Source organism: Gopherus evgoodei, chromosome 11 (genome assembly GCF_007399415.2).
Source record: "Gopherus evgoodei ecotype Sinaloan lineage chromosome 11, rGopEvg1_v1.p, whole genome shotgun sequence".
NCBI lineage: Eukaryota > Metazoa > Chordata > Testudines > Testudinidae > Gopherus > Gopherus evgoodei.
In genome coordinates, this window is record NC_044332.1 from 67,746,118 (window position 1) to 67,769,171 (window position 23,054).

The 23,054-nt window shown below is 41.5% G+C and overlaps 1 protein-coding gene across 2 annotated transcripts in view; it reads left to right on the top strand.

Annotated features, from left to right (window-relative positions):
• OSBPL11 (oxysterol binding protein like 11) overlaps positions 1-23,054 on the top strand; it is a 91,937-nt gene that overhangs the window by 31,652 nt on the left and 37,231 nt on the right. For both annotated transcript variants that reach the window (XM_030579834.1, XM_030579833.1), the window contains exons 2-4: positions 17,726-17,794; positions 20,895-21,070; positions 22,129-22,208. In XM_030579834.1, coding sequence (XP_030435694.1) covers positions 17,726-17,794; positions 20,895-21,070; positions 22,129-22,208 — 325 coding nt within the window. The remainder of the gene's footprint in view (positions 1-17,725; positions 17,795-20,894; positions 21,071-22,128; positions 22,209-23,054) is intronic.

Consider the following 23,054-nt stretch of genomic DNA (forward strand, 5'->3'; position numbering starts at 1 on the left):
ATGGTGGTTGAAGCATCAAGGGACATATGAATCTTTAGCACGCCTGGCATGTAAATATCTTACGATGCCGGCTACAACAGTGCCATGCAAACGACTGTTCTCACTTTCAGGTGACATTGTAAACAAGAAGTGGGCAGCATTATCTTCTGGCAATGTAAACAAACTTGTTTGTCTCAGCGATTGGCTGAACAAGAAGTAGGACTGAGTGGTCTTGTAGGCGCTAAAGTCTTACATTTTTATTTTTGAATGCAGGTTTTTTGGGTACATAATTCTACATTTGTAAGTTCAACTTTCATGATAGAGATTGGACTACGTACTTGTATTAATTGTTTTTTACAGTGCAAATATTTGTAATCAAAAATAAATATAAAGTGAGCACTATACACTTCACATTCAGTATTGTAATTGAAATCAATAAATTTGAAAATGTAGAAAACATCCAGAATATTCAAATAAATGGTGTTCTGTTGTTTAATAGCGCAATTAATAGTGTTAACATTTAATCATTTTTAATTGCACAGTTAATCTCTTGGCAGCCCTAGTTATAATACATATTAACAAAGGAGTTAAGCACAACTTAGCACTCAATATAGATAAGGACTGTCAGTTAAAGTTGTCAGCTAGTTGTGGTTAACCTTAGGGTCCATCCTGGGTTCACAATTAATATGATGATGAGATGTGATTTTAAAACACAACCATTCTTGTTTACCTTGAGTGTTTAACATTGTTATAACAGAAAGCATTTCCCCAGTATAGGCAAGTCCTTCATCTTTATGCATGAACAAAAGAACTAGATGGGTGGAACAAATTGGAACAAAGGGAAGGTCACACAGGATATTGACGTATGAGCAGTGAACCTGTCTGGCGTTAAAGAAGTTGACAGGATTACGAAAGAATGGCTAAAGGAGTTAGGACAGACACTTGGAGATGCAACTTCTATGGTTAGCTGTCTGCTACAAAGCAAAAAAATACTTGGGCCCAATTACACATGAAGTGGGCCAATGGGGAGGGAGTGCTGAATGCTCCTCTCCACTGGCTTGTCAGGGCTGATGAGTGTTATCCAGGTCTTGCTACCATTGAGCATCTTCATCATGTAGAACCCTGAAAGTAAAAGCAGTAGAACCCATGGGGGCAGGAATGTGCAAAAGCCTCTATTGACTATATCATAACAGAATATTTGTCGTAGTGATTTGACCCCAGATTACATCTAGATATTAAAACTAAATCGAATGTACAGGGGAAATGTCTTTAACATGTTGTTCTGAGAGTTAAAATCATTTGTGCTTTTGATGGCTTCCTGTGGAATAAATTCCCATGAGAACCAAGGACCGTCACAAATCTTGTTACCTTTCACTACAAGTGCAAGCTCTAATGTAAAAACATAACTACATGTATATTGAAAGAGTAAAAATCCTACCAAAACAAAATGTTCCACTACACACAACATGAAATTCTCCCCCGGGGAGAACAAACCATGCATGGCAGATGTTTGTCATGTCACTTAATGTACTACAGGAAAGCACTTGAATATTACTGTTATGTGTACAGTATGAGAACATATGAAGAATAGAATAGTTCCCTGAAAAATTGGGAATGTATACAGGACTCTTACTTATCCTGAGTATTCTGTCATGATACAGGTTCCTCTTATTTGCAAGTACTGACTCATTTGAGTATAGGTGCAGCGGGTAGCATCACCTATCATTAAGGTTGCCTAACACTTCCCATTATAAGACCCTGTTTTTAGTTGCTTGTAACTTTGCCAAACTTTAACCATTTAGGCTGAAATTTTCTGTGCTGGGTGGCTGCCTGAGGCAGATTTTTTGGGGGGGAGGAGTTCAGCCGTTTGAGAATGAGACTAGGGAAAAATACATTGTTTTGCCCATGTTAAAAAAAAAAAAAATCTGGAAATCCTTTCTTTGAATAAGCTCTAGCCCTCCCATGCTTTGGAGCAGAGCCCTGAAATTTGGCAGGTGGTGACTTTTGTGTACTATCCCTGTGAAAATCTGCCCAAATTTGGCCAAGTTATGTGCCTTTGCAAAATTGCAGTGGGCACGTGCTGTGTAGCAACATTTTAGATTTTTAGCAGATAGATTCCCTGAAGACTGCATCTACACTGGCCATGCTCCATCTCTGTTTTTGCCACAGAGCTCTTGTGTGATGCTAGTCATTGCTTAAACCAAACTTTTCACGTGTGGTCACTAATGGTGTGTTCCTTATCTTCTTGGTGCTTGATTTAAGATTCTGAGGCTTGAGTTTTCAGAACTTCTGAGCACTTACAACTGCCAACTAAAGTCAATGGGAGCTGTGTTTTATTGCGTATAAAATGCTATATAGTGCTATGTACAGTGAAAAATCAGATCTTTGACATCTCAAATTGGGCATCCAAAATTAGTGGATAGGTTTGACCTTGATCTCTTGGTGCCTCAGTTCTCCACCTGTCAAATGGGGATAATACCTCTCATCTCACAAGGGTGTTGTGAAAATAAATTAATGTTTATGAAGCACTTTGCTACGACAGTGATGCGCACTATAGAAAAGCCCATTGGGAAATTAATAATTCTGTCTTCAGCGCAAGATTTGAATAATGAATTTAGTTGGGGATTGGTCCTGCTTTGAGCAGGTGATTGGACTAGATGACCTCCTGAGGTCCCTTCCACCCCTGATAGTCTGTGATTAATGTACAGCAAATAAGGCATTGAGCAAAGAGGAGAAAACACAATATTGAATAGCTGTTAAATGAGCACAGTCTAGTCTGTGCTCTGAATGAGGTATGGCAAAAAAAAATAATCATGTAATTAAACCCTTTCATAAGGTATATACATGGAGGCCAAATTAAAATTGCAAAGGCAACCTTAATTCTGGCATTTCCTAGCTTTTGAGTGCTTGACTTTGCAACCTTAATGTTCTTTTAACTTTTTTAATTTTGTGGTGTGTATGTGTAGTATTTGAAACAGAGAGTCCTCTGAGTATCCAGACAAATTGCAGTTTGTTGTAAAATGAATTCAGCATTGTTAGATACTTTCCAACTGACACGCACAGAGAATAAAATCAATGAATCCGAGCGTCTTGTTTTTGAACCATTTCCGAGATGTGGGAATTAACAGTTAATTATTTTTCTTCCAAGGTTCTTCCAATGGTAGTTTAGGGGGTGGTGAAAGGACTTAATAGCAGATGTCAATCGATTGCATAATTGATAAGATGTAGGCTATTCAGATTTCTTATGACTTGATGTTTGCAGCAAAGTCTACAACAGACGTAGAGTATCAGTACGATTCTGGGATACTGTAGTTTTACAGTTACAAGAAAATCCTCTCATGTTTCTTGGTAGGCTGGGACCTACTATGTATTATTGTTTAGTAAATAGCACTAGGCAAAAAATGCAGTTATGAAAAGAGACATAGGAACTGCAGAGCAAACCATTGTTCTGGGCCATGCTTGTGCTAACCTAGATATGCTTTATAGAGATTTGTTATTTTGCCTATTTCTATGCATAATTATTGCTTAGGGTCCATTACTCTAAAAGTGAAATCCTTTTTATTTGACTTCAAGAATAAGCCTGATATTTAAACCAAATAAGATGCATAGAAGCAAATTTTGTGTTGTGACGTAACTCTGAGTAGAGCAGCTTTGGTTCACCTGCTGAACTTAATGAAATTGATGTCAGGAGACTAGCAAGTGAATGTTCTGTTGATATTTATCAGAAACTGCAATTACTAAGTGAAATGGTGGGGAAATTTGCTGATATAAAAATTATAATCGAGCTATACATTGCAGACAGTAACAATTTCTGTGCTCTACTATGTAACATAACCATACTATTGAAATGTTGGCCTGTTGGGAAATTTGTTTGACACACATCTCCAAAACCTTGCAGTTCATTTTATCTAAATGTATATGCCAGACTGTATAAATGATTGTAATGGTGGTCTTCAGAAGCAAGATAATCCAACCATAGGATTTTCAAAAATGGCTTGTGGTTTTGTGTGTCTCCATTTTTAGGTGCTCCATTTGAGATATTTTAAAGAGACCTGTTTTTCAGAAAGTGTTGAGAATGTACCTTATGAAAATCAGGCCTCTTTAAAATGTCTCAAATTGAGCATTAATCACCAGTACTTCTGATACGGTAAGCCCATGTCACCCATAGATTTACTTTAGATTTCAATTTGAATTGTTGTACATACTTGTGTATGTGGGAGGAGTCTTTGCTAAATTTAGATATGTTTCACAGAGTAGTTTCAGTATTAATGTAAGCAGAAGTTAAATTGCTTTTTTTAAACACCCACTTCAGTTGGTTTGCATGGCAGATATATTTTGAGTGCTAAAGAGCCTTCTAAATAGCAGTGCAGTTAAACAGGCCATTTTACAGCTGTCCAATGAGAGTAGTGTTTTGCTTTTTATTCATTAGGTGTAGGGTCTTTGCTCTGTTTGCTAATTTGTGCCCTGTACCAGAGTTAGCATGGTCACTTCAGCAGTTTCATTAATATAATGGACAGTAAGCATTACTATTCATCCTTCCCCCTTTCTCTTGCAAGGCAGAATGGTATTTCAAAAGACTAAAGTCTGATTTGAATTTCCTGCTGACAATAAGTTTTCAAAGGGAATAACTCTTTTCTCCCAGTGTGTACTGGTACTTTCAGTGGGTACAGAAATATTCATATCTTACAGCATATTAGGATTTGAGCCTTGCTACAAAAACTGAACACTGTTATTGACCCAGAACCTAATGTAATAGGAAATTCTCTGTCTGTTTGAACAAAGAGGGATGATCTCATGTAGGTCAAAAGTTATATCATGAAACATTTATATATGGAAAGGGGTAAGCAGTGTGTTTCACTGAAATAAGTGTCTTGGAGCACTTCTAGAGGCTTGCTTTGTGTTCTCCTCAAATTATTGGTGTCTTTGTCTTACAGAATCATAGGAATGTAAGGGAGGGCCCTTGAGAGTTTATCACAGTGGTGGGCAAACTTTGGCACGAGGTCCACATCTGGGTATAGAAATTGTGTGGCAGGCGATGAATGCTCATGAAATTGGGGTTGGGGTGCGGGAGGGGGTGAGGGCTCTGGCTGGGGGTGCAGGCTCTGGAGTGTGGCCAGAAATGGAGAGTTCAGTGTGCAGGAGGGCTGGGGCAGGAGTGTGAGGGCTGCAGCCGGGTGTGCAGGCTCTTGGGTGGGGCTGGAGATGAGGGTTTTGGGTTTCAGGAGGGTGCTCCAGGCTGGGACTGAGGGGTTGGGAGGGTAGGGGGAGGATCAGGGCTGGGGCAGGGGGTTGGGGTGCGGGGGGATGGCTCGGGGTGCAGGCTCTGGGCAGCGCTTATCTCAAGTGACTCCTGGAAACCGCGGCATGTACCTGCTCTGGGTCCTACGCAGAGGTATGACCAGGCGGCTCTGCTGAGTGCTGCCCCGTCCATAGACATTGCCCTTGCAGCTCCCATTGGCTGCAACTCCTGGCCAGTGGGAGCTGTGGGGGTAGCGCTTGGGGCAGGGGCAGCGTGTGGAGTGGAGTTCCATGTAAGAGCCCAAGGTGGGGAGATGCTGCTCCTTCTGGGAACCATACAGAGTGGCCCCCGACCCTCCTCCCCGGTTGGAGCATGGGAGTGGGATAAGCCCCAGGCTGGAACTCAAGGGCCGGATTAAAACAGCTGGGGGCCGTAGTTTGCGCACTCCTGGGTTATCAAGTCCAGTCCCCCGCCTTGAGGCAGGACCAAGTAAACCTAAACCATCTATGACAGGTGTTTATCCAGTCTGTTCTTAAAAACGTCCAGTGATGAGGATTCTACAACCTCTCTTGGAAGCCTTTTCCAGATCTTAACTACCCGTCGATATTTCCTAATATCTAACCTAGATCTCCCTTGCTGTAGATTAAACCTATTACTTCTTGTCCTACCTTCAGTGAACATGGAGAATAACTGGTCATTGTTATAACAGCCCTTAATGGGTTTGAAGACAGTTATCAGATCTTCTTTTCTCAAGGGTAACCATGTCCAATTTTTTAACTTTTCTTTCTTTTTTTTTTTTTTCCTCTATCCTCATAGGTCAGGTTTTCTCAACTTTTTATTGTCATTTTTGTTGCTCACTGCTGGACCGTCTCCATTTGTCCCCATCTTCCCTAAAGTGTGATGCCCAGAATTGTTCACAGTACTCCATCTGAGGCCTCACTGGTGCCAAGCGGAGTGGGACAGTTACCTCCCATGTCTTGCATATGAAACTCCTGTTCATATACTTCAGTGATATTTGCCTTTTTCATGACTGCATCATGTTGACTCATGTTCAGTTTGTGATCCTCTTTAACCCCCAGCTTCTTTTCAGCAATGCTATTGCCTAGCTAGTGATTCTCTATTTTGTAGTTGTATTTGATTTTTCTTTCCTATGTGAAGTACTTTGCACTTGTCTTTATTGAATGTCAGCTTCTTAATTGCAGACCAACTCTCCAATTTGTCAATGTCATTTTGAATTCTTATCCTGCCCTTCGAAGTGCTTGCAACATCTCCCAGTTTGGTGTCCTCTGCAAATTTTATAAGCTTACTCTCCACTCCATTATCCAAGTAATTAATGAAAATATGAATAATGCCAGACCCAGTACTGACTGCTGCTGGACTCCGTTAGATACTGCCTCCCAGTTTGATAGTGAATCACTGATTACTACCCACCGATCCAGTGGGTAGTAATCAATCTATTGGGGATCGATTTTATCGCCTCTCATCTTGATGCGATAAATTGATCCACGAATCGATGCCCATACTCCACCTTGGCAGGAGGAGTAAGCAGCGTCAACGGGGGAGCCGCGGGAGTCGACTCACCCCCATGAGGACCCCTAGGTAAGTCGAACTAAGATATTTTGACATAGCTGAAGTTGCGTATCTTAGATCGATTCCTTCCCCCTCCGTGTAGACCGTCCCTGGGTGTGGTCTTTCAACAGGTTGTGCACCAATGTTACGGTAATTTCATCTAGACCACATTTCCCTAGTTTGCTTATGAGACTGTCATGTGGGACTGTGACAAAAGCCTTACTAAAATCAAAATATATTTTGTCTACGGCTTCCCATCTTCTCCCGGGCCCCATCCACTAGGCCAGTAACCCTGTCAAAGAAGGAAATGAGGGTGATTTAACATGGTTGCTGGCTATTCCTTATAACCCTTTTATCATCTAGGTGCTTACAAATTGATAGGTGATTTGTTCCAGTATCTTTCCAGGTGTTGAAGTTAGTCTGACTGATGATCTGTAATTTGTTTCCGCACTTAAATGTTTACCTGTTTCCAGTCCTCTGGGATCTCATTCCTCCTCCATGAATTCTTGAAATAATTGCTAATGGTTTTGAGATTGCTTCAGCTAGTTCCTTAAGTACCCTAGAGCAGTGGCTCTCAACATTTCCAGTCTACTGAACCTCTGTCAGGAGTCTGATTTGTCTTCTGTACTCCCAAATTTCATCTCACTTAAACTACTTGCATACAAAATCAGACATAAAAATACAAAAGTGTCACAACACTCTGAAAAATTGCTTATTTTCGCCATATAATTATACATCAATTGGAATTTAAATATTGTACTTACATTTCAGTGTATAAGTATATAGAGTAGTATAAACAAGTCACTGTATAAAATTTTAGTTTGTACTGACTTTGCTGGTGCTTTTTATGTAGCCTGTTGTAAAACTAGGCAAATATCTAGATGAGTTGAAGTACCCCCTTGAAGACCTCTGTGTACCCTCAGGGGTACACGTACCCCTGGTTGAGAACCACTGCCCTACAGGAACTTGTTTTGTAGATTTGCTTGCTCTCTATTTGACTGAATGCAGGAGAATGTGCTGATTGCCACAGAAACCAGTAAATGTGAAAAATACAAGGTCTAAATGAAGGAACAGAAATCACTGCTTCCGGTTTGCAGTTGATTATTGAAATGCTGATGAATTGCACAGTGAATCTTCCTAGTTTTCCCCTCAAGCTATTTAGAATAAAAAAAAATGTATGTCAGCGTATATGCTCGACTTTTGCACTCTCTCACTTGATGCCTATAGAGTCCCACCCATGCCCAAAAGACAGCAGTAGGGAAAGTAGAACTCTTGGGATTTTGGTGGTTTCCCAGTACCACATGGGCATGGCATCACAGTTCTAGGGACCTATCGTCAGAGGAAGTAGTGGGGGGTAGTTTTGTTTCCCTTTAAAAAAAATACATAATAATGCTGTGTAGATGGAAACTTTTGGATAGTTCATATACAAGGGGAATAAACTAATCTAGGCAGCCAGCCCATGCACACTTTTCCTGGGATCGGGGCATGACCTTTTAATTAGGAATTTTTAAAACAGTAACTTAGTTTACATTTTTCAAAAACAGAGTTGTGCATACTATTAGCTATGTATACTCTCTTCTTCTCTCCCCTTTCCTGCTTTTTTCTTTTGTTTTTACTTACTTTGTTACAGTCGAATTGAACATGTAAGTTCTTGATGGGTGAGACTCTGGTTTCCTGTGTACGTAACTGAGTACAATGGGGCCCTAATCCTGGAGATGCCTTGATGCACTATTCTGTAATAAATAAAAATGTTGTGATGGGAGTCTTGCCAGACCTTGCTGTTAGTCTTCAAGTTTTCTCTTAGTAGACAAGCGCTGCTCAGTCTGCCGAAATGTTGCATCATTGTTAATTTTTTAGTAGATTTTTTTTTTCTGGAGAGCCATGGCAATCACTTGGGAGTTTGATCTCTGATTTAATCTGTTTTACTAGGGTTAGTTTTTTTGAAGCATATTTTCTCATTGGAACTGGGCATTGGTTTTGGCTGAGTTTCTTGAATGAGGGGGCTGCCTGCATGCCTTTTGTGACCACCTGTGTTCAAGCACTGCTATATATAGTGTGAAGTAAACAAGTTGCGCAAAGACTATATCCCGGTTTAGCATCACTGATTTCTCCAACAACAGGAAGCTGACCTGCCAGGCTTTGACATCTGCTGTCAGTTGATAGAGGGCTAACACTAATAATACAAATGGACTAATGATAGTAAGTTGTGGAAAAAATAGTTTTACATTTTAATGATGCCTGGACATAATTGTGTTTAGGTATCGAAAATCCTCCGATGTTTTTCCCCTTGTTTTCTTCAAGGGAGCATATGGGCTCTGAAGTAATCTAGCTTGTTAGGAAAAGGTACTTCAGTGGCGTAGTTTGCCCATCAGGAAAATGGGGATTAGTCCTACCTATCCCAGAGAGGTATTTGTAAAGGAGTTGGAAGGTGGAAAGTGTTGTGTGTGTATATAAGGAACTGCCTAACTTGAGCAGCTTGGAGTGCTTCCAAGGGAAGGATGGTTTTGTGGCTAAGGCACTGGACTGTGGCTCAGATTTGCTTTCTTTTTTTTTTCTCTGCCACAAACTTCCTGTGTGATGTTGGGCAAGTAACTCAGTCTTTCTGTTCTGCAGTTCTCCAAGTGTAACGTTGGGTTAATACTGCCCTTATTAGAATGGTGCTGTGAAGATAAACATGGTCTGACATGAGCAGGTATTGTGGTGGTGGTGTCCTTGCAAAGTTTATAAATAAATTTCTATTAGCTAAGAACTATCAGAGATCAACATTTCCATATAATATTGTATGCAGGTTTGGGCCTGAAGCTTGTTTATCCAAGGAGTGCATAAGGGTTCAATCTTGATATGATGTATGGACATATTTTGTAAAAGCAGTTACTGCACACGGAGGAATATCAAAAAGCAAAATAAAGGCTTCACAGAGGAATGCAAAATGAGTTCTTATTGGATTTCTCTAAAACAGGTGCAAGAATTTCATTGCAACGCATACCTATCTCTCTAATACATTTGACAAGTATTATAATAAAAGTGGCAGACTACTCTCATGTAGTAGTAGTTGTAAATGAGGCTAAGATTTTGGCACAAAATGTTTTAGTAAATTTCACGGCAGAGGTGCAGGAAGAAAAAGGAAAAGTCACAGAAAGGTCAGCAGTGTTCCTGGCAGGGGCAGTGTGGTTTTGCTTTATGCAGATTAGCATAAAATGTACTTCTAATTCAAGGCATTCCACAGAAAAGACATTTCATGTCCTTGGTTTTTGGTGGCCTATAGTCAATGAAATCTTGGGGAAAAGCTGGGTGGGGGGGAGAGTTGGAGAGCAAGCTGACCCTGCAGCAGGTCCTGGACCAAGCCCCTCACTCTGAGTATGAGACCTGATGCTTCTAAATTTGGGTATCTGCCCCTCTGTATGTGGAGGGGCAGATGGGCCAAATTCAGTTGGTGGTGTGACCCTATATGCTAGGTTGCAATGGCATTCTGGTTTGGCTCATAGCTGGAGGAGGAGGGGCAGATGAGGGGGGTGCATACTGAAAATCAGAGTGGTGCCAGATAGCAACAGCTGGAGCAGAAGCTGGGCCTAGACCTGCAGCTGAAGCACCCCCGTTTTCTTCCCCCAGCCATTTCCAGAATTGAACTACTTTTATTTAGAGTCACAATTTCTGTGACCTCTGTGCCTTTGTAGTAAGTATTTTTACTGTGGTAGTATCCGAAGGCCCAGTCGGAGTTGGGCCGCATTGTCCTGTTCTCAGTATATTCTATATCGGGGTGAAGCATCTACAGCAGGGGTCTGCCGAAGATGGCACGCGAGCCAATTTTTAATGGCACGCTGAAGCCTGCCCGGACTCCAGCATGCCATTAATAATCCTGTCCAGCCTCGCCCGCTCTTCTCTGCCCTCTGCTCCCCCCGCGGGAGCCCTGCTGCCGCATGCAGTGCTCTGGGGGTCAGGGCTGTGCACTCCCGCGGGGCAGCGTTTGGCTCCGTGGGGAGGCAGACACGCTCCCTGCTCAACTGGAGCCATGCTGCTGCCGCGCGCAGCACTCTGGGTTGGGAGGGCTGTGCTCTCCCGTGGGGCAGCGTGTCTGGCTCTGCATGGAGCCTCAAGGTAAAGGGCCCAGGGCTGGGAGCGTTGGATAAGGGGTGGGGGCAGTCAGGGGACAGGGAGCGGGATGGGTTGGATGGGGAGGTGGCATCCGGGGGGGGGGTTAGGGGCGGGAGTCTCTGGAGGGGGCAGTCAGGGAGCAGAGGGGGTTGGATGGGGCATGGGAGTCCTGGGGTTTGTGAGGGGGCAGGAGGTGGATAGGGGTCAGAGGAGTCAGGGGACTGGGAGCAAGGAGGGTCCTAGGGGGGGACAGTTAGGTGAGGGGGTCTCTGGAAGGGGTGGTCAGGGGACAAGGAGCTGGGGGGGGTTGTATGAGTTGGGAGTTCTGAGAGGCCTGTCAGGAGGCAGAAGTGTGGAGAGGGGTTGGCGCAGGCAGGGAGTTGGGCGGGTTGGATGGGTCAGGAGTTCTGGGGGTCCTGTCAGGGGGCGGGGAGTGGTTGGATGGGGCATGGGAGTCCAGGGGGGTCTGGCTGGGGATGGGGGTGTGGATAAGGGTCGGGGCAGTCAGGGGACAGGTAAGGGTTAGGGTCCAGTCTGAGGACAAGGAACAGGGAGGCTTAGATAGGAGGTGGGGTCCTGGGGGACAGTTGGGGGCAAGGGTCCCAGAATGGGGCAGTCAGGGGACAAGGAGCAGCGGAGTAAAGAGTTCTTGGGGCAGTCACCCAGCCCTCTCTCCTGAGCCGCGCATCGCCCCCAGGTCCCTGCCCTGAGCCCAGTACCTCCCTCATACACACCCAGCCCTCTGTTTGACTCCTTCATCCCCCCCTCAACCCTAGCCCTGACACCAGCACCCCCACCCATACCCAGCCCCCCCTCTGCCCTGACACCAGCACCCCACCACATACCCAGCCCCCAGCCCTGACTCCAGCCCTCTGGGTCCCGGCCCCGCACAGCCTGCTGCTGGTCTTAGGTTCTGGCTGATGGACCCTTGCCAGCCAGGGTCCCGGCCGCAGGCCTAGCTCAGCCAGCTGCCAGCCTGGGTGAACAGCACCCCAGACTAGCAGTGGGCTGAGCGGACCGGCAGCATAAGATCAACATTTTAATTTCATTTTAAATGAAGCTTCTTAAACATTTTGAGAACCTTGTTTATTTTACAATATGACACTGGTTTAGTTATATAATATATAGACTTAGAGAGAGAGAGACCTTCTAAAAAACATTAAATTGTATTACCGGCACGCGAAACCATAAATTAGAGTGAATAAATGAAGACTCGGCACACCGCTTCTGAAAGGTTGCCGATCCCTGCACTAGAAGTTAACTTAATTCCACTCTGAAAGTGTCCGAGTCACTTCCTTTATGTATTCATCTGCTAAGCTGTCCTTCACTATGTTTCAGTCAGTGTCCTCAGACTGAGAAGATCACAGCTTTCTGTTCATTGTTACTGTTTCATTAAATTTTTAAACTCTCTGATTCATCATCATCATAATCAGATAAGGCAATTTCCAAAACGTAGTATATAGATTGCCATATTCCTTTACTGGTTGATTGCCTTTCCTCATGTTGGTGTGTTGGTTGCAGAAGCTACCACTCTGAATTTTCTCACTATTATTCATTTATTTGTTTACAGCATAAGCATGATTTAGATTGTGGTGTCATGAAGCATGGTGGTTCTTCTGTTTTGCTGAGCGTGCGGTGTTCTAAGGGGTGTGTAAATGAAAGGCAGGGCTTGATTTATGTTCTGTAGTTTCTCATATTGTGAAAAAGTGGTGGCTGGGTGAATCCAATCAAAGGAAATTGGAGACAGACTTCAGACCAAAGTTTTTAAAAATTGAACTTCATACATGTTTGCAAGCAAGCTTGTCTTTTAAAATTTCAAAACACTTTTTTTCTGTTCACAGTTGTTAAAACTTCACCAAAGTTTAGGTAGCTCTAAATGAGTGCAACTAATTCAAATCTTGATACTTTTTGTTTTGTGTATGCCAATAATATGGTAGCAGTTCTGAAGCATTTTCAGACAGTTTATTCCATTAGTGTTTCTCCCTTAAATTTTTTTCTGTATTCAGAATATATAAGACCCTTGGTTTTCAGTTTAAACTGAAAAAATCCTGGGTTTTACAAACAGTATTTGTTTTTTCCCCCCTGATTTTCACCCTATTTGTGTATAATTCAGATATATAAAAAACTCATTTTATTAGGAAAATACAATACTTTGCATGAGATATATGTATTTACGATAATACACTAGTCTGTGTGTATATGCAAAGCTGCCTGAAGTAAGGCTGTGTATAAATCTAGAAGATACACACAACAAACAGGCCCATGAGTTCTAGATGTACTGATGAATCTCATGCCCACTGCGTACACATTCACACTCTTAGATAATGGTTTAGAGCTCTGACACACTAAAATGGAAAGAAAACGAAAATCTGTATCAGAATACATTTCAGAACACAAGGAAGTAATTGAAAGTTTAAAAAAAAACACAAAAAACAGGAAATCATGAAGTTGAGTGTATGCGCTGCAAATGGTATGGTCCAACTATTAAATCTAAATATTTATAGGCTAATAGTTTTAAGTCTACAACAGTAAACTGTTTATTCAAATGAAAAGTTTTATTTAGGGATAGAGAGATACTGTTTTCTTAAACTCAAAGGTGGCACTGTGTTTTGAGCTTTAGTTCTGCAGCAAACCATATTGAATTCAGTTAATCCAAGTATTACTCTACTGAACACTTTCTTCTCCTGTCCTTCCATCCACTAAGATAACCCCTCATATTTATCCAGAAAACTATTAATAGTTTTTTCCACCAATCTGCGTGTTTTTGTTGTCATAGTAATAAACACCCATAAATTCTTGGGTAAAATAAAAACCGAAAATGAAGGGCCCTAAGAATATGACTGCATGATTCCATTCCCCGAATGGCTTTGTTTTAGAGCCCTAGTACTGTTTGAGCTACTATAAATAGTCTGCCATCTTACTGGGGATTCTTTGTTACAATGTTGTTACTTTAATGCTGACTCCACACAGAAGAAAATGGTAATTCTGCGGGTAACACCTGATATGAACTATTAAGCTCTGTTTTTAAATACAGGGCAGGGGAAAGAATGGAGGAGATTGTTGTGCTCTAACTAGCATGCCCAACCCGCTCTGTTCTGTTTTGATCTTGTCTGCAGTTATAGCTTAGAATGAATCATGGACTGACTCTTATATTTAGGGCAAGTTTCCTCATGATTAAAGTGAGGAATCTAGAAGCAGTTCACTCAGCCTCTGAGAGAACTGCTTCTACATATAGTGTATGGAGGAGGAGAAATGTAATTTGGTGCAGTCAGTGCAGTGCTCTACATAGGCACAAAAGTACAGTTTATCCACACAGGCAGGAATGGCAGTTGCAGTAGTACCACGAGGTTCCTCCTGCCATCCTCACCCAGCTACTGCATCCCAGTCTGGAGGAAACAGAAGTGGGAACCTAATTCATTTCCCCAACCTGTCAAAGCGCTGTAATTCTTCTGCTGGTTTCTGGCATATTTGTCATATGGATATGTACCCATTAGGAACTAGACTGAGACAACCAAATTGCTGTTCTGCAGCCCATATTGTAGAAATCAATTAGTCTTCAGTGCAATCCTACATGCATCAGGGACAGCTTCAGCAGCTCAGAGCACTTAGCTACTGGCTGTGTGCAGGCTCGAGCAACAGAGGCAGTACTCAGCAGGTCTGAGCTCTGCCCCATGGCTTCCTCCACCCTCGAGGTTCACTGCCCCAACCTCCAGGGCAGCAGCAGAGGAGGTCACAAATGTATAATGAAAAATACATCTTCAGTAATATTTTCTAAAACATGTAGATCTTGTCCACAGGGATCCTCTTGCTGTATAGGACAGACACAAGCAGTGGTCGGTTACGTGTCTGGCACATACCTCAGTGCACTTACTTTACTGGAAGTTGTCCCAACAGTCAGTTCACTGCCCAAGCAGCATCTCTGTACTCCTGAGCAGTTTAAAATAGAAAACACAAAAGGATCATTAGTTAGCGGTTATATAAGACAGATAACCTGCTCTTCTACTTAACTTATGTATATGTACTGAACTCCCCCTGGTTCTCCAGCACTTATTTTTTTCCTCACTCCTCTGAGTGATTCATCCTCCGGATCCTTTAGGGCATTACCTAGGGAAGGGAAGATGAGGAACTTACTATATGCCATAATGAGGCACCCAAAAATATGTCTTCCCTCCAGAACTAGAGCATACCTGTCTCTCCCTCTTAGAAGAAAACACTGATGAATGGAATTGTTGTTGGAGTTATAAAAGAAGAGGGGAGGATGTGAGGAAATTGAATAAATGAACACACACAGACACACAAATCCTTAAGCAGGGTCCCCCTAAGACAGTGGAACTCATACTATATACCAGGCCTTGAAGCCTAGAACTGGAATGGCAGGATTCTTCCACCGTCAGGGTGGAGCATGGCTTACGTAGATCCTCAAATGTAGGACTATGTGTGAACATGGTGCACTGTTGGAAACAGAATGGAGCTAATGTGGTCATGCTCCCCTGTTGCAACTTGCATTGGTTCTGTCACACCTGTTTATGTTGCTGCACTGCAGTTCTCTAATGAAGAGGAGGCTTGAATGACATTTCTGTGCAGAACTGATGGAGTTGAGAAAGGAACCAGTCACTGGGTTTCTGTAGAATACTTTTTGACATGAGAAATGTTGGTAGATTTCAATATTGTTAGACAATTCTCTTCCTCATGTTTTCTCTCTAAGATGACTGTTTCATTCCTTTGTTTTGTCAGTTATTTACATGCTCATTGGCCATAGTTTTAAAAGGAAAGAACTTTGATGGAGACTAGCAAAAGGGAAAAATGGGTCATCGCATTTATTAAAAGTTGCAGTCGAACATGTCATCCAACACAGTTCCTACATTTTGTGTGTAATAGAGCTAATTGTCCAGCTGCTTTAGCAAAATCATGATGCCTTTAGGAAAGAGATTGTCTAGTAGACTAGGAGCCTCTCCTCAGCCCTATATAGACCTAGTTTTGTATTGCTGTACGACCACATGCAACTGTAGCCACTTGTGTTTTATAGGTCACAAACCAGTTGCTACATAAAATTAAACTGCCCTTACTTTTTTTTTCTTTAAAGCTCTGTGCTTCAGATGTGCCAGTTTATGTACTATAATTGGGTGAAAGAATTAGTGCCACTTGTTTTGATGTCCTCTGCCAAAAAAAGATGATTATTCATAAACTTAATACCTTCATAGAGACAAAATCAGCAAGACCTCTTACTGGGATAATGATTTAGCATGTTACTTTGGATTGTCCTATTAGGTATGTCATAAAAAAGACTTTAAGATGTAATTGGGTGTAATTTTTCTGCATAATTTTTAAATAGCAAGAATTTCATGTATATAAACAGTTTACCATTGTCATGTTAGTGAAACCTTTTGTAAACAAAATGTAGGCAACAGATTGATTTGTGCATACAGACAAAGATTTTCCACTGTGCCTGATACTTACTGGCTCTAGCAGTCTTTGTTAATGAATGGATTTTACATTAATCCCCTGACTTCAGTAGCCATATTCTGCCACCATGTTTTTTTTAAGTAAAGATGAAAAACTTGTTTACCTATCAGTATGTTACCTGGGTAAGGTGTTCCCATATGTTCTGAATTCTGGGAAATGTAAGAACCACCAACTACTATAATAAGGACGAGGTTTGAGATTTAATTTGAGGTTTAACGATGAAGACATTATTTATAGAGAATTATCTTTATAATTCTCTGTAAAAGTAAACAATTGTCATTACAGCCAATGATTGCAGTCTTATGAGACCTGGGTTCAGTTCCTGGTTCTGCTGCATATTTCCTCTGTGATGGTAGGCAAGTCACTTAATCTTTCTATACCTCAGTTCCCTCATTGTAAAATTCAGAACTTCTTCCATCCTTTGTTTTGTCTATTTGGATTGTAACCTCTTCCAGGCAGGGACTATATTTCACTGTGTGTGCCTGGTGCCTAGCACAGTGGGGTCTCCAGGAACTACTCTGAGCTGGTCTCATAAGAAGACTGTCCCTAACCAGTACAGTCAGAGTGAGTAACTATTTTGGCAAATATTTATTTATTGAAAATACATGCTAAGCTGTATATGGAGCTTAATATTGCTAAGTACTGACGGCCTTCAGTACCTCTTGTTTTCACTGGGAGATAGTGCTGAGTTTCTTACAGATTTGGACCCCAGAAGGGAAGTTATTTGTTCATCTGTTGTGCCAAATTGTTATAAAACAAATGAAGAAGACATTTTAATACTTTAAAGTATTTCTTAATGTGGTCCGAAACTATCTCTTGGGTTTCTCAGAGCACCTTCTCTATTTGCAATATGGCATTTTTAATATAGTTGTTGATGGTTCTGGAAATTCAACATAATTAGAATTTTATTTACTTAATTAGTAGTGCCTAATGACAGATTTCTTTTCAATTAGTGAGATTAGTAAGAATCTTTTGTAAGGTGGTGAAAATTACTTGTGTAGAAACTGAAAACTACCCCCCGGAGAGAAGAGGGGTGGGTAGGCAGAAGTCATAAATCGTATATTCACTACTTAATATCGAAGCGTAATAAATATGTCCAGAAGTGTCTGTTTTATATTATGGATCCAGACTGTCTTTCCTTGCTTCAACAATGTTGAAAATTTTTGTTCTTTAATTTTACTGACAATCCAATAAGTTTGCCTAAAATTTCTGTATTCTGAAGTAAGCCTGCAAACACAAATTTTCCTTCTTAAAATAAATTTTGAGCGGTTTGCTGAAAGTGGACTTTAAACTGTATAAATGAAGATCTAGATCTACTTTAATGGTTTTAATTGTCAGTTTATTTGGTCTTATCTGACTGTTTTTGTCTTGTTTTTCTAACAGTGATCACATGGAAAATATTTATGGCTATTTAATGAAATATACCAATCTCGTCACTGGCTGGCAATATCGGTAAGTCTTTTTTTTTTTTTCAGTCAATTTTTTTTCTGCTAAGCAATTAAAATAATGGAAAAAAATTATGTATTTTTCAGATTTAATATGGATTAAACCAACAAGTAGGTAAAAGATGGACCTGCTACCACCATATTAGGGATAACATCTTGCTTTAGTATATGACTTAAGAGATTAATGAAAAGCAGAGGAGGACTACTAAGCATTTAAATGGCCTTTTGTTGTTCTGATGTATGAGTGTAAGGGGGGTATTCAGCAACACTTTCTCAAACTTTATATGGCACCATAACGATACAACCAACGTTGTGGTTGGAGGCACAAGCTGACTAACGCAGTATGTTGCACAACAGTAGTGGCAGAGAGTTTAGCTAAGGACACTTGTTGAAATACCTTCTATTGTGCACTGCATATGTTGTGAGTATGTCTATTCCTACTAGCATTGGTCCAGTGATGTAAATTATACTCCCCTATCTTTGTGGCTGGTATTGCTTTGTCTTAAAGTTTCTCATATGCACAGTGCTAAGTCTTCCAAGACTGCATTCCTGAAGTATCATAAATATACTTTTAATTTACTTAGTGACGGTTTACATACACCATGCAAAGGTTTGATCTTTAAAGAATCTTTGTACAAGTCTAATCTTATGCAATTCTAGGCTATAGTTAAAAGCGACAAAGTCTTGTGGCACCTTATAGACTAACAGACATATTGGAGCATAAGCTTTCGTGGGTGAATACCCACTTCGCCAGATGCACGTGCTAGACGTTTCCAGAGGCAGGTATAAATATGCAGGCAAGGATCAGTCTGGAAATAACGAGGTTAGTTCAATCAGGGATGATGAGGCCCTCTTCTAGCAGTTGAGGTGTGAACACCAAGGGAGGAGAAACTGCTTTTGTAGTTGGTTAGCAGTTCACAGTTTTTGTTTAATCCTGAGCTGGTGGTGTCAAATTTGCAAGGAGGTTTGCTTCCTAGACACCACAGTACAAATAAGTGATGGTCACGTTAACATCACCCTATACCGAAAACGCACCGACTGCTATGCCTACAGCTTCTGTCCCTGGACACACCACACAATCCATCGTCTACAACCAAGCTCTGAGGTACAACCGCATTTGCTCCAGCCCCTCAGACTCAGACCAACACCTACAAGATCTTCACCAAGCATTCTCAGAACTACGATACCCGCACGAGGAAATAAGGAAACAAATCAACAGAGCCAGACGTGTACCCAGAAGACTCCTGCTGCAAGACAAGCCCAAGAAAGAAACCAACAGAACTCCACTGGCCATCACCTAGAGTTCTCAGCTAAAACCTCTCCACCACATCATCAGTGATCTACAACCCATCCTGGACAATGATCTCTCGCTTTCACAGGCCTTGGGAGGCAGGCCAGTCCTCACCCACACACAACCCACCAACCTTAAACATATTCTCACCAGCAACCACACACTGCACCATAGTAACTCTAACTCAGGAACCAATCCATGCAACAAATGTCGATGCCAACTCTGCCCACATATCTACACCAGCGACACCATCACAGGACCTAACCTGATCAGCCACAACATAGACTCATAGGTCAGAAGGGACCAATATGATCATCTAGTCTGACCTCCTGCACAAGGCAGGCCACAGAACCCTACCCATCCACTTTTATAACAGCCCCTAACCCCGGACTGAGTTATTAATCCTCAAAATTGGTTTGAAGACCTCAAGCTGCAGAGAATCCACCAGCAAGCGACCCATGCCCCACGCTGCAGGGGAAGGCGAAAAACCTCCAGGGCCCCTGCCAATCCGCCCTGGAGGAAAATTCCTTCCCGACCCCAAATATGGCAATCAGCTAAACCCTGAGCATGTGGGCAAGACTCACCAGCCAGCACCCAAGAAGGAATTTTCTGCAGTAACTCAATTCCCATCCCATCCAACATCTCCCCGCAGACCACTGAGCAGACTTATCTGGTGATAATCCAAGATCAATTGCCCAAATTAAACTATCCTATCATAACATCCCCTCCATATACTTATCAAGCTTAGTCTTAAAGCCAGATAAGTCTTTTGCCCCCACTACTTCCCTCGGAAGGCTATTCCAGAACTTCACTCCCTTAATGGTTAGAAACCTTCGTCTAATTTCAAGTCTAAACTTCCTAATATCCAGTTTGTACCCATTCGTCCTCGTGCCTACATTAGTACTAAACTTAAATAATTCCTCTCCCTCCCTAACGTTAACCCCCCTGATATATAGAACAAGCATATCCCCCCGCAGCCTTCTTTTGGCCAGGCTAAACAAGCCAAGCTTCACCGATTCATTCACCTGCATGTCCACCAATGTAATATACGCCATCATGCCCCTCTGCTATGTACATCGGCCAAACTGGACAGTCCCTATGTAAAAGGATAAATGGACACAAACCAGATATTAGGAATGGCACTATACAAAAACCTGTAGGAGAACACTTCAATCTCCCTGGACACACAATAGCAGATTTAAAGGTAGCCATCCTGCAGCAAAAAAAAACTTCAGGACCAGACTTCAAAGAGAAACTGCTGAGCTTCAGTTCATTTGCAAATTTGACACCATCAGCTCAGGATTAAACAAAGACTGTGAATGGCTTGCCAACTACAAGACCAGTTTCTCTTCCCTTGGTGTTTACACCTCAACTGCTAGAAGAGGGCCTCATCCTACCTGATTGAACTAACCTCATTATCTCTAGACTGATTCTTGCCTGCATATTATATCTGCCTCTGGAAATTTCCAGTACATTTATCTGGTGAAGTGGGTATTCACCCACAAAAGCTTATGCTCCAATATGTCTGTTAGTCTATAGGGTGCCACAGGACTCTTCGTCGCCTTTTACAGATCCAGCCTAACACGGCAGCCCTCTGCTCTGATACTTGAAGCTATGGTTAGTATATTTGGTGAGTGTGTGTTGGCAAATTGTGGTATTTGCATAAACCCACTTGATGTCTCATGGTCCAATTAAAACAAGAACTAATTTTCCCCAAACTTATGTGGAGATGGTCTTGGTTTGGGTGGTGATTATTTATATTAAAAAGATCTACATTAGTTTTATTTTATAAATGGACTTTTTATCACAATCACAGATTTTTTGTTTTAAACAATGAAGCTGGCCTACTGGAGTACTTCGTGAATGAACAGTCTAGAAATCAAAAGCCCAGAGGTACCTTGCAGCTAGCTGGAGCTGTAATTTCACCTAGCGATGAAGACTCTCATACCTTCACCGTTAATGCTGCTAGTGGAGAGCAGTATAAACTAAGAGGTATGACTTTAGTTGTTGGACAGAAGAATTTTCCACTAGAGGATACTCCTGCCTCCTATATGATGATGTAGTTTTGTGTTTGGTTGTCTTTGTTTGCTTTAGAAACATATGAACAAAACTGCACACAGAGTATAATATCCTCATTTTTTTGGTGTGTGGCCCCCAAATCTATGGGATGGTGGTTTTTCCAAGATGATAAATTTGATTCGGGGAGGACCCTCAATAGACAGTCCCCTAAATTCTATGTTTCAGTATTTCATAAGTTACGTTAGGTAACTTTTGCTAGTGGGAGGAGAGCCAACCGATAGTTCCCATGGAGAGAAGCTCAAAGTATCAGTACTGACACTTGAATCAGTGGTTGGGAACCACTGCTCTACAGGCATCTTAGTCTAGAGCAGGGGTAGGCAACCTATGGCACGAGTTGATTTTCAGTGGCACTCACGCTGCCTGGGTCCTGGCCACCAGTCCGGGGGGCACTGCATTTTAGTTTAATTTTTAAACGAATCTTCAACATTTAAAAAACCTTATTTACTTTACATACAACAATAGTTTAGTTTATATATTATAGACTTATAGGGAGAGACCTTCTAAAAATGTTTAAATGTATGACTGGCACACGGAACCTTAAATTAGAGTGAATAAATGAAGACTCAGCACACCACTTCTGAAAGGTTGCCGACCTCTGGTCTAGAGCCATGGAAAAGACTTTTATGGAAATTTGGGCTAATGTCTTTTTGTTCCTGTTCACTTGAGGCTCACCATTGCATTCTTTCTGACCTGTGTATGTTTTTTCTTGTATTGTGTGTCGATTTACCAAAGAGGAAATTGTACATTCCTTCTGAAGGACAACAGTAAAACCAGGATATGATATTGGTTCCATGCACTATAAATAGTTTTATTTGGTTTCTCTCTTTACCCGGGGGGGTGGGGGGTGGGAAGCCTATCGTATACTAGTGCTGCATTAGTGTTATTTTAAAAGAATAAGAAAAATTATCTGTACTCTTGCCTATACTTTAATTTTTGTTCCTGTAAGAAATTCTTTGTTTGCTTTTTATCAGCCACCGATGCTAAAGAACGGCAGCATTGGGTTAGCAGACTCCAGGTATGCACGCAGCATCACACGGAAGCAATTGGAAAGGTATTGAATTATTTTAATGGGTTCTTGCTCAGTTTGGGTCTGTGGTAAAACTAATTGAAAACTGATATATTCTATTAATCCAGGAGCTAAGTAAGGTTAAGTAAAAATCTGAAAAGTTCCAAATACTTAATGAGGAAACATGAGAGTGTGGCTCAGTACACTTGACATACATAGTCTGTAATAGAAATGGTCTTTTCCTAAAATATGTAATATCGTACTATGAAATGGTGAAGGTACTGCAGCCTGTGAAGGGTTAACAGGTCCTAGTTGGTCATTTGGCTGATAGTACAGAGTATAAAAGGAAGAGGAAGCTGAAGCCGCTGGGGGTTTTAAAGCTGAGTGTTTTTCATAGTTTGCTTTTGTTTTGTGGGTAACCCACCAGCCTTGAGGAAAGGGCCATAAAAGGACTAATGGTTGGAGCTTGATTTCTCCTTCCTTGGTTGTTTATACCATGTAATTTTACAGGTACATTTAGGATGAAACTTGAAATTTAGTGACTTGAGCTAACATTGCGTCCTAACCTTAAATGTACAATAAAATTGTTCTAGCAACATTCTATAAATCATGTTGTTTTACTTTAATTTTCAGTGATTTTAAAATAATATTTACTCTTAAGGAATTTCTAAAAATGTTTTTTTCTTTAAGTCAGTATTTAAGTTTTGTAAAGTAATTCCTGTATTGACCTGCTGACTAGCTGGGGAGTAGCATAGTGGACATTTGATGAAAAGGTATTGTTCACTGTGCCATGCCATTCCTAATTTTAGCAGGTCCGTTTTGAAGGTGTGACCCTGTGTGAATTGAGGGTGAGGGAATAAGACTCCAGGAGTTAATTTATGGCAGTGATAC